The sequence below is a fragment of the Pseudophryne corroboree genome, chromosome 8 (genome assembly GCF_028390025.1).
Source record: "Pseudophryne corroboree isolate aPseCor3 chromosome 8, aPseCor3.hap2, whole genome shotgun sequence".
Taxonomy (NCBI): Eukaryota; Metazoa; Chordata; class Amphibia; order Anura; family Myobatrachidae; genus Pseudophryne; species Pseudophryne corroboree.
The window spans coordinates 25,254,620-25,266,219 of record NC_086451.1 but is presented as its reverse complement, the minus strand read 5'-3'; the positions used below and the strand labels follow the sequence as shown (position 1 = coordinate 25,266,219).

Sequence of the window (11,600 nt, the reverse complement as noted above, 5' to 3'; positions counted from 1 at the left end):
GGTGTGTTGCTGCAGATGCAGGGGGACTATTTGGGGTGTGGACCTGGAGCTGCAGCTCCATCAGCCCCATTGTTAATCCTGCTCTGGGAACACAGCAGCCAAAGGGCAGAGCCTCCCATTGGATGTAACCTGTGTGGAAGGGCGTTTCTCACCCAATTAGCTGTGGACTGGGTGTGATAGACCTGCTGCTAACCCAATGAGAGCTCCTAGCCACGCCCAGCGTTATCCACACAGTCACAGACTGACAGATCTGGGCTATTATATAGGAGATTGCAGATCATCAGTTACCTGGGAGCCAATCACCTACATCAGTGATTCCCAATTAACTGGCTTACACTTTTGCAAACGACGTAAGACTTTCAACAACCATCACAGAAATCAACGCCACACCTCATTTCTTCTGTATAAGATTTTTTTCTCATTTTTTTTTTCCTTTCTTAATAAGAAAAAGTTATTCCTAGGTGACTGGAACGTCCTCTTGATAAGATACAAACCAAAAAAAAAAAAAAAAAGAACAAAAAAAAAAAAAACAATCTGAGGAAGATACAAAAGTGGAGAGAGCTCCACCGGCTGAGTCCTTCTCCCCGCTGCACACCCATCCAAAACTATCTAAAAGGTGGGAACGCAAAGTCAGGGCGCCCCCTGCAGGAGCCAGGCGGGCAGTAGTCCAGTCCAGCTGCAGGCTTGGATAGCAGAAAGTCTGGAAGTAGGGGGCTGTTGGGAAGGGGGGGCGTTGGCCCGTCGGCATCCTCTGTAACATGCAGCTATACAAGTCCGTGGGCTAGTAGGAAAGGTACATTTACAGAAGAGAGAGCATCATTCATGTGGCGATCACGGGGTGAGCATGATAAAAACTGGCGGGACGGAGGAAGGGGCGGGAGTGGAGAGAGAGAGAGGCAAGCAGAGACGGGTCGGACGCGGGAGAATCGGAGGAGCTGGATATCAGCTGTGGTCGGGGGAAGGATCCCTGCGCAGGGCGCTTTTCTTCACCGTGTCCAAGTACTCCTGTTGTGACACAGCTAAGACGGAGGCCAGGATCTCGTCGTCGTCCCAATCCTTCAAACCTGAGGAGGACAGAGAGAAGCCAGGATTAGGGCGCGGCCCACCACAGCTACAGCCACACTCTTCTGAGGCAGCGCACTCACCAAATGCCGTGGGAGACATGTGCTGCATGATTGCTCTGCACTCCAGGGCCGGGTACAAAGACACAAGGGGGGAAGTGGCTCGGTCGGCTCCGGAACATGGCTGGTTGCTGGGGCCTAGGCAGCAAACAGACCTCATGAGCTCATGTGCCCTAAGTTCCAGAGACCAATGCCCAAAGGAATACAAGCCCACATTTGTATTAGTTCTCTCATGTACATAACAAGCAATGAAGCTAGAACTATAGCATTGTTACACAGTGTTATTAAACCCTGCAAGCGGAGAGCCATTGTTTTTGTCACGGACCACTTTTCTTGTCCTGTGTTCTCTGACAACACAACAGAGGGGGTGCGGACATGCTGCGGGGGAGCCTATGACATCACTGGGGGTGTGACTAGGCCCAGAAATATCAGACGGCTGCGCACAAAAGGCTCCGTTTAGCTTCCTGAGAAACGCAGTGCCCGATGTATACCTAAAGAAATGTTTTGTAGTTATTGTGCATTTAACCATCTGAAAGCCACACTTCCGATCTGCAGTCTGCGGAATCACAGTGCATAACGCCCACTCATGCACTTTGATTTGCGCAGTTCAGATTACAATTCCGCTGAGCCAGCTGGAATGTGCGCAGCGGCCTATCGGAGATGGTCGGGAACAAGGGCGTGCTGCCGCTTCCCTTCATTCAGAAATCAATGGATCAGGACTAAAAATCTGATATAATGATAGGCTGTTAGGAAGTGCTGGAAGGTTGGAAATGTGCGCGCTATGATTTGTTTCAAATTTGGGCAAAAACCTAGGTACACTTCTAGTTGGCAGTGGCATCACCCGGGAGCAGGCGCTCATCTTCATGGGAGATGGGCGGACTATCAAGGTCCAAAAGCATTTTAAAGGCTGCATTCAGTGCACTTGCTAAATGAGGTACGGAGGCACCAGAGATGGACTCTGCAATGGCTGCCTATGTAGAGATTGCCACACACACACACACACACACACACACACACACACACACACACACACACACACACACACACACACACACAATGGGAAACCTGGTTAGAAGCAATTGGATAGGACTTAAAGGATGTTTTCATGTGTTTGCAAACCTCACCCTTAACATATGAGGATATGTGTATTACATCTTTGCACTGAGGTGATCATCAGTTTCGATGGGTGAACCCCCCCACCCAAAAAGACTCATTTATTAAAGATATTTCAACAGGCTAAACAGGAGTGCAGGACCCTTGCCCACAAATTCATGAATATGAGGTTCATGGTGACCCACTAAAAACAGATGATCAATCGTTCAAACTACACCAGTAAATGGAATACACACAATAGATGTGGATGGAACCTTAGTAGTAACATCTGAGAGTTCTGCACTACACACAGAGTGGTGGGCGCCTAGGACAGAGGATACTATAATAACAAATGTAAAACAGTTACCCGGCGCACATGGTGAGGGGGGTTTAGCTAAAACTAGAGTGGTCCCTGGGGAAGACGGTTTCGCTGTTTGCTCTCCGTGAATTTCGGGGTGCTCGGGGGAGGCCACGGCGCTGCGCTGTCTCGGTGAGCGGCTGCTCCACTCCTCTGGCCCACTGGACGCGGCTGCTGTTGCGGAACTGCAGGTGGCGGTGGCCTTGCGTGGCTGTGAGTGGGAAGAGAGGGAATAGAACAGTTTAAATCCTGGAACATGGGATGGATACACGTGAATCAGAGACCACCAGAAACATGAGGAGTCAGGAGACAGAGAGAGGGGGAGACCAATATCAGAAGAGGAGGGCGGTGAGGGACAGCAAAAGAGGGAGGGCGGTGAGGGACAGCAAAAGAGGGAGGGCGGTGAGGGACAGCAAAAGAGGGAGGGCGGTGAGGGACAGCAAAAGAGGGAGGGCGGTGAGGGACAGCAAAAGAGGGAGGGCGGTGAGGGACAGCAAAAGAGGGAGGGGGGTGAAGGACAGCAAAAGAGGGAGGGGGGTGAGGGACAGCAAAAGAGGGAGGGCGGTGAGGGACAGCAAAAGAGGGAGGGCGGTGAGGGACAGCAAAAGAGGGAGGGCGGTGAGGGACAGCAAAAGAGGGAGGGCGGTGAGGGACAGCAAAAGAGGGAGGGCGGTGAGGGACAGCAAAAGAGGGAGGGCGGTGAGGGACAGCAAAAGAGGGAGGGCGGTGAGGGACAGCAAAAGAGGGAGGGCGGTGAGGGACAGCAAAAGAGGGAGGGGGGTGAGGGACAGCAAAAGAGGGAGGGGGGTGAGGGACAGCAAAAGAGGGAGGGGGGTGAGGGACAGCAAAAGAGGGAGGGGGGTGAGGGACACTAGAAGAGGGAGGGGGGTGAGGGACACTAGAAGAGGGAGGGGGGTGAGGGACACTAGAAGAGGGAGGGCGGTGTGGGACACTAGAAGAGGGAGGGCGGTGTGGGACACTAGAAGAGGGAGGGCGGTGTGGGACACTAGAAGAGGGAGGGCGGTGTGGGACACTAGAAGAGGGAGGGCGGTGTGGGACACTAGAAGAGGGAGGGCGGTGAGGGACAGCAGAAGAGGGAGGGCGGTGAGGGACACCTAAAGAGGGAGGGGGGTGAGGGACAGCAAAAGAGGGAGGGGGGTGAGGGACAGCAAAAGAGGGAGGGGGGTGAGGGACAGCAAAAGAGGGAGGGGGGTGAGGGACAGCAAAAGAGGGAGGGGGGTGAGGGACAGCAAAAGAGGGAGGGGGGTGAGGGACAGCAAAAGAGGGAGGGGGGTGAGGGACAGCAAAAGAGGGAGGGCGCTGAGGGACAGCAAAAGAGGGAGGGCGGTGAGGGACAGCAGAAGAGGGAGGGGGGTGAGGGACACCAGAAGAGGGAGGGGGGTGAGGGACAGCAAAAGAGGGAGGGGGGTGAGGGACAGCAAAAGAGGGAGGGGGGTGAGGGACAGCAAAAGAGGGAGGGCGGTGAGGGACACCAGAAGAGGGAGGGGGGTGAGGGACAGCAAAAGAGGGAGGGGGGTGAGGGACAGCAAAAGAGGGAGGGGGGTGAGGGACAGCGAAAGAGGGAGGGGGGTGAGGGACAGCAAAAGAGGGAGGGGGGTGAGGGACAGCAAAAGAGGGAGGGGGGTGAGGGACACTAGAAGAGGGAGGGCGGTGTGGGACACTAGAAGAGGGAGGGCGGTGTGGGACACTAGAAGAGGGAGGGCGGTGTGGGACACTAGAAGAGGGAGGGCGGTGTGGGACACTAGAAGAGGGAGGGCGGTGTGGGACACTAGAAGAGGGAGGGCGGTGTGGGACACTAGAAGAGGGAGGGCGGTGTGGGACACTAGAAGAGGGAGGGCGGTGTGGGACACTAGAAGAGGGAGGGCGGTGAGGGACAGCAGAAGAGGGAGGGCGGTGAGGGACACCTAAAGAGGGAGGGGGGTGAGGGACAGCAAAAGAGGGAGGGGGGTGAGGGACAGCAAAAGAGGGAGGGGGGTGAGGGACAGCAAAAGAGGGAGGGGGGTGAGGGACAGCAAAAGAGGGAGGGGGGTGAGGGACAGCAAAAGAGGGAGGGGGGTGAGGGACAGCAAAAGAGGGAGGGGGGTGAGGGACAGCAAAAGAGGGAGGGCGCTGAGGGACAGCAAAAGAGGGAGGGCGCTGAGGGACAGCAAAAGAGGGAGGGCGCTGAGGGACAGCAAAAGAGGGAGGGCGGTGAGGGACAGCAGAAGAGGGAGGGCGGTGAGGGACACCAGAAGAGGGAGGGGGGTGAGGGACAGCAAAAGAGGGAGGGGGGTGAGGGACAGCAAAAGAGGGAGGGCGGTGAGGGACAGCAAAAGAGGGAGGGCGGTGAGGGACAGCAAAAGAGGGAGGGGGGTGAGGGACAGCAAAAGAGGGAGGGCGGTGAGGGACACCAGAAGAGGGAGGGGGGTGAGGGACAGCAAAAGAGGGAGGGGGGTGAGGGACAGTAAAAGAGGGAGGGGGGTGAGGGACAGCAAAAGAGGGAGGGGGGTGAGGGACAGCAAAAGAGGGAGGGGGGTGAGGGACAGCAAAAGAGGGAGGGGGGTGAGGGACAGCAAAAGAGGGAGGGGGGTGAGGGACAGCAAAAGAGGGAGGGCGGTGAGGGACACTAGAAGAGGGAGGGCGGTGTGGGACACTAGAAGAGGGAGGGCGGTGTGGGACACTAGAAGAGGGAGGGCGGTGTGGGACACTAGAAGAGGGAGGGCGGTGTGGGACACTAGAAGAGGGAGGGCGGTGTGGGACACTAGAAGAGGGAGGGCGGTGTGGGACACTAGAAGAGGGAGGGCGGTGAGGGACAGCAGAAGAGGGAGGGGGGTGAGGGACACCTAAAGAGGGAGGGGGGTGAGGGACAGCAAAAGAGGGAGGGGGGTGAGGGACAGCAAAAGAGGGAGGGGGGTGAGGGACAGCAAAAGAGGGAGGGGGGTGAGGGACAGCAAAAGAGGGAGGGGGGTGAGGGACAGCAAAAGAGGGAGGGGGGTGAGGGACAGCAAAAGAGGGAGGGCGGTGAGGGACAGCAAAAGAGGGAGGGCGGTGAGGGACAGCAAAAGAGGGAGGGCGCTGAGGGACAGCAAAAGAGGGAGGGCGGTGAGGGACAGCAGAAGAGGGAGGGCGGTGAGGGACACCAGAAGAGGGAGGGGGGTGAGGGACAGCAAAAGAGGGAGGGGGGTGAGGGACAGCAAAAGAGGGAGGGGGGTGAGGGACAGCAAAAGAGGGAGGGCGGTGAGGGACAGCAAAAGAGGGAGGGGGGTGAGGGACAGCAAAAGAGGGAGGGGGGTGAGGGACAGCAAAAGAGGGAGGGCGGTGAGGGACAGCAAAAGAGGGAGGGGGGTGAGGGACAGCAAAAGAGGGAGGGCGGTGAGGGACACTAGAAGAGGGAGGGCGGTGTGGGACACTAGAAGAGGGAGGGCGGTGTGGGACACTAGAAGAGGGAGGGCGGTGTGGGACACTAGAAGAGGGAGGGCGGTGTGGGACACTAGAAGAGGGAGGGCGGTGTGGGACACTAGAAGAGGGAGGGCGGTGTGGGACACTAGAAGAGGGAGGGCGGTGTGGGACACTAGAAGAGGGAGGGCGGTGTGGGACACTAGAAGAGGGAGGGCGGTGTGGGACTCTAGAAGAGGGATGGCGGTGTGGGACACTAGAAGAGGGAGGGCGGTGAGGGACACCAGAAGAGGGAGGGCGGTGAGGGACACCAGAAGAGGGAGGGCGGTGAGGGACACCAGAAGAGGGAGGGCGGTGAGGGACACCAGAAGAGGGAGGGCGGTGAGGGACACCAGAAGAAGGAGGGCGGTGAGGGTGAAAGCTGGGATCAGGGAAGAAGAAGGCGGAGGAAGGAATCACATGACAAGGAAATAAAGGACAGACAGGAGGCAGTATGCTGGGGGCGCAGAGAACCACTCCGCAATCTCACCTGTCTGGCTTGTTTCTCTTGGTCCCGCAACCACTGCAGGTAGGATTCCCGAGCCACTTGTTCCTCGATGGCCTCGTTTGTGGCTTCCCAATCTGTGGCCCTCTTTTTGTCTTCCAACATCTGTTGCTCGATCCAGGACTCCTCAGAAGTTCGAATGGCGTTCTTCATTAGCGACTGGTCTGCGTACTGAACACAAACACACTCAGAGTCTGCACGTCTATACTGCCCTCAACACTACCCAACCTCAACGCTTTACAGGCTGTACCAAGGAGTGGCACCCGGACGCAGTATTCCCATTCTCTCAGCCTGGAAGCCGGATGGATAACTCTATAAATAAGATTTTACTTACCGATAAATCTATTTCTCGTAGTCCGTAGTGGATGCTGGGACTCCGTCAGGACCATGGGGAATAGCGGCTCCGCAGGAGACAGGGCACAAAATTTAAAAGTTTGACCACTAGGTGGTGTGTACTGGCTCCTCCCCCTATGACCCTCCTCCAAGCCTCAGTTAGGATACTGTGCCCGGACGAGCGTACACAATAAGGAAGGATTTTGAATCCCGGGTAAGACTCATACCAGCCACACCAATCACGCCGTACAACTTGTGATCTGAACCCAGTTAACAGTATGACAAACGTAGGAGCCTCTGAACAGACGGCTCACAACAATAACAACCCGATTTTTTTGTAACAATAACTATGTACAAGTATTGCAGACAATCCGCACTTGGGATGGGCGCCCAGCATCCACTACGGACTACGAGAAATAGATTTATCGGTAAGTAAAATCTTATTTTCTCTGACGTCCTAGTGGATGCTGGGACTCCGTCAGGACCATGGGGATTATACCAAAGCTCCCAAACGGGCGGGAGAGTGCGGATGACTCTGCAGCACCGAATGAGAGAACTCCAGGTCCTCCTTAGCCAGGGTATCAAATTTGTAGAATTTTACAAACGTGTTCTCCCCTGACCACGTAGCTGCTCGGCAGAGTTGTAATGCCGAGACCCCTCGGGCAGCCGCCCAAGATGAGCCCACCTTCCTTGTGGAATGGGCCTTGACAGATTTAGGCTGTGGCAGGCCTGCCACAGAATGTGCAAGTTGAATTGTGCTACAAATCCAACGAGCAATCGTCTGCTTAGAAGCAGGAGCACCCAGCTTGTTGGGTGCATACAGTATAAACAGCGAGTCAGATTTTCTGACTCCAGCCGTCCTTGAAATATATATTTTCAATGCTCTGACAACGTCCAGCAACTTGGAATCCCCCAAATCGCTAGTAGCCGCAGGCACCACAATAGGCTGGTTCAGGTGAAACGCTGAAACCACCTTAGGCAGAAAGTGAGGACGCGTCCGCAGTTCTGCCCTGTCCGAATGGAAAATCAGATATGGGCTTTTATACGATAAAGCCGCCAATTCTGACACTCTCCTGGCTGAAGCCAGGGCCAGTAGCATGGTTACTTTCCATGTAAGATATTTCAAATCCACCGATTTGAGTGGCTCAAACCAATGGGATTTGAGAAAATCCAAAACTACATTAAGATCCCACGGAGCCACTGGAGGCACAACCGGGGGCTGTATATGTAGTACTCCTTTTACAAAAGTCTGGACTTCAGGAACTGAAGCCAATTCTTTCTGGAAGAAAATCGACAGGGCCAAAATTTGAACCTTAATGGACCCTAATTTGAGGCCCATAGACAATCCTGTTTGCAGGAAATGTAGGAATCGACCCAGTTGAAATTCCTCCGTCGGGGCCTTCATGGCCTCACACCACGCAACATATTTTCTCCAAATGCGGTGATAATGTTGTGCAGTCACCTCCTTCCTGGCTTTTACCAGGGTAGGGATGACCTCTTCCGGAATGCCTTTTTCCCTTAGGATTCGGCGTTCAACCGCCATGCCGTCAAACGCAGCCGCGGTAAGTCTTGGAATAGACACGGTCCCTGCTGAAGCAGGTCCCGTCTTAGAGGTAGAGGCCACGGATCTTCCGTGAGCATCTCCTGAAGTTCCGGGTACCGAGTTCTTCTTGGCCAATCCGGAGCCACGAGTATCGTTCTTACTCCCCTTTGCCGTATAATTCTCAGTACTTTTGGTGTGAGAGGCAGAGGAGGAAACACATACACTGACTGGTACACCCATGGTGTTACCAGAGCGTCTACAGCTATTGCCTGAGGGTCTCTTGACCTGGCGCAATACCTGTCCAGTTTTTTGTTGAGGCGGGACGCCATCATGTCCACCATTGGTCTTTCCCAATGGACCACAATCATGTGGAAGACTTCTGGATGAAGTCCCCACTCTCCCGGGTGCAGATCGTGTCTGCTGAGGAAGTCTGCTTCCCAGTTGTCCACTCCCGGGATGAACACAGCTGACAGTGCTAACACATGATTTTCTGCCCAGCGGAGAATCCTTGCAGCTTCTGCCATTGCCCTCCTGCTTCTTGTGCCGCCCTGTCTGTTTAGGTGGGCGACTGCCGTGATGTTGTCCGACTGAATCAATACCGGCTGACCCTGAAGCAGAGGTTTTGCCAGGCTTAGAGCATTGTAGATTGCTCTTAGCTCCAGTATATTTATGTGAAGAGACGTCTCCAGGCTTGACCACACGCCCTGGAAGTTTCTTCCCTGTGTGACTGCTCCCCAGCCTCTCAGGCTGGCATCCGTGGTCACTAGGACCCAGTTCTGTATGCCGAATCTGCGGCCCTCTAACAGATGAGCACTCTGCAACCACCATAGCAGAGACACCATTGTCCTTGTGGACAATTTTATCCGCTGATGCATCTGCAGATGCGATCCGGACCATTTGTCCAGCAGATCCCACTGAAAAGTTCGTGCATGGAATCTGCCGAATGGAATCGCTTCGTAAGAAGCTACCATTTTTCCCAGGACTCTTGTGCATTGATGCACAGATACTTTTCCTGGTTTTAGGAGGTTCCTGACTAGATCAGATAACTCCCTGGCTTTCTCCTCCGGAAGAAATACCTTTTTCTGAACAGTGTCCAGAATCATCCCTAGGAACAACAGACGTGTCGTCGGGATCAGTTGGGATTTTGGAAAATTCAGAATCCACCCGTGTTGTTGGAGCACTACTTGGGTTAGTGCTACTCCGACCTCCAGCTGTTCTCTGGATCTTGCCCTTATCAGGAGATCGTCCAAGTAAGGGATAATTAAGACGCCTTCTCTTCGAAGAAGGATCATCATTTCGGCCATTACCTTGGTAAAGACCCGGGGTGCCGTGGACAATCCAAACGGCAGCGTCTGAAACTGATAATGACAGTTTTGGACCACGAACCTGAGGTACCCTTGGTGTGAAGGACAAATTGGAACATGAAGGTAAGCATCCTTGATGTCCAAGGACACCATAAAATCCCCTTCTTCCAGATTCGCTATCACTGCTCTGAGTGACTCCATCTTGAACTTGAATTTTTGTATGTACAGGTTCAGAGATTTTAGATTTAGAATCGGTCTTACCGAGCCGTCCGGCTTCGGTACCACAAATAGCGTGGAGTAATACCCCTGTCCCTGTTGTAGGAGGGGTACCTTGACTATCACCTGCTGAGAATACAGCTTGTGAATGGCCTCCAATACCGTCGCCCTGTCGGAGGGAGACGTTGGCAAAGCAGACTTTAGGAAACGGCGAGGAGGGGACTTGGCAGATATGGACATCGCACTTACTCTTGATGCCAGAGTGCAAATATCTCTCTGTGCATCTCGCATATAAAGAAATGCATCCTTTAACTGCTCTATAGTCAGTAAAATACTGTCCCTATCCAGGGTATCAATATTTTCAGACAGTGACTCCGACCAAGCCACGCCAGCACTGCACATCCAGGCTGAGGCGATTGCTGGTCTCAGTATAACACCCGTATGTGTGTATATACTTTTTAATTTATTCTCCAGCCTCCTATCAGCTGGATCCTTGAGGGCGGCCGTATCAGGAGACGGTAACGGCACTTGCTTTGATAAGCGTGTGAGCGCCTTATCCACCCTAGGAGGTGTTTCCCAGCGCGCCCTAACCTCTGGCGGGAAAGGGTATAATGCCAATAACTTCTTTGAAATTAGCAGTTTTCTATCTGGGGTAACCCACGCTTCATCACACACTTCATTCAGTTCCTCTGATTCAGGAAAAACTATCGGTAGTTTTTTCACACCCCACATAATACCCCTTTTTGTGGTACTTGCAGTATCAGAGATATGCAAAGCCTCCTTCATTGCCGTGATCATATAACGTGTGGCCCTACTGGAAAATACGTTTGTTTCTTCACCGTCGACACTGGATTCAGTGTCAGTGTCTGGGTCTGTGTCGACCGACTGAGGTAAAGGGCGTTTTACAGCCCCTGACGGTGTCTGAGACGCCTGGACAGGTACTAACTGGTTTGCCGGCTGTCTCATGTCGTCAACCGACTTTTGTAGCGTGCTGACACTATCCCGTAATTCCATAAACAAAGCCATCCATTCTGGTGTCGACTCCCTAGGGGGTGACATCACCATTACAGGCAATTGCTCCGCCTCCACGCCAACATCGTCCTCATACATGTCGACACACACGTACCGACACACAGCAGACACACAATGAATGCTCTGATAGAAGACAGGACCCCACTAGCCCTTTGGGGAGACAGAGGGAGAGTTTGCCAGCACACACCCAAGCGCTATAAATATATATAGGGACAACCTTAATAAGTGTATTCCCTTTATAGCAGCTCAAATATTATAAATATCGCCAATAAGTGCCCCCCCTCTCTGTTTTTACCCTGTTTCTGTAGTGCAGTGCAGGGGAGAGTCCTGGGAGCCTTCCTCGCAGCGGAGCTGGGCAGGAAAATGGCGCTGTGTGCTGAGGAGAATAGGCCCCGCCCCCTTTTCGGCTGGCTTCTTCTCCCGGTTTTTTTGGAACCTGGCAGGGGTTAAATACATCCATATAGCCCCAGGGGCTATATGTGATATATTTTAGCCAGAATAGGTATATTACATTGCTGCCCAGGGCGCCCCCCCCAGCGCCCTGCACCCTCAGTGACCGCTGGTGTGAAGTGTGCGGAGAGCAATGGCGCACAGCTGCAGTGCTGTGCGCTACCTCATGAAGACTGAGACGTCTTCTGCCGCCGGTTTCTGGACCTCTTCT

The 11,600-nt window shown here is 53.9% G+C and overlaps 1 protein-coding gene across 6 annotated transcripts in view; it reads right to left on the bottom strand.

The window, feature by feature from the left end:
- Nucleotides 1–394: 394 nt before the first annotated feature.
- OTUD5 (OTU deubiquitinase 5) overlaps nucleotides 395–11,600 on the bottom strand; it is a 58,363-nt gene continuing 47,157 nt past the window's right edge. For 2 of the 6 annotated variants that reach the window (XM_063936086.1, XM_063936087.1), the window contains exons 6-9: nucleotides 6,497–6,682; nucleotides 2,581–2,782; nucleotides 1,146–1,259; nucleotides 395–1,064 (exon numbers count right to left, since the gene is read on the bottom strand). In XM_063936086.1, the coding sequence (XP_063792156.1) occupies nucleotides 943–1,064; nucleotides 1,146–1,259; nucleotides 2,581–2,782; nucleotides 6,497–6,682 (624 nt within the window). In that variant the 3' untranslated portion in view covers nucleotides 395–942. The other 4 variants (XM_063936088.1, XM_063936090.1, XM_063936089.1 and 1 more) reach the window with 4 other exon arrangements.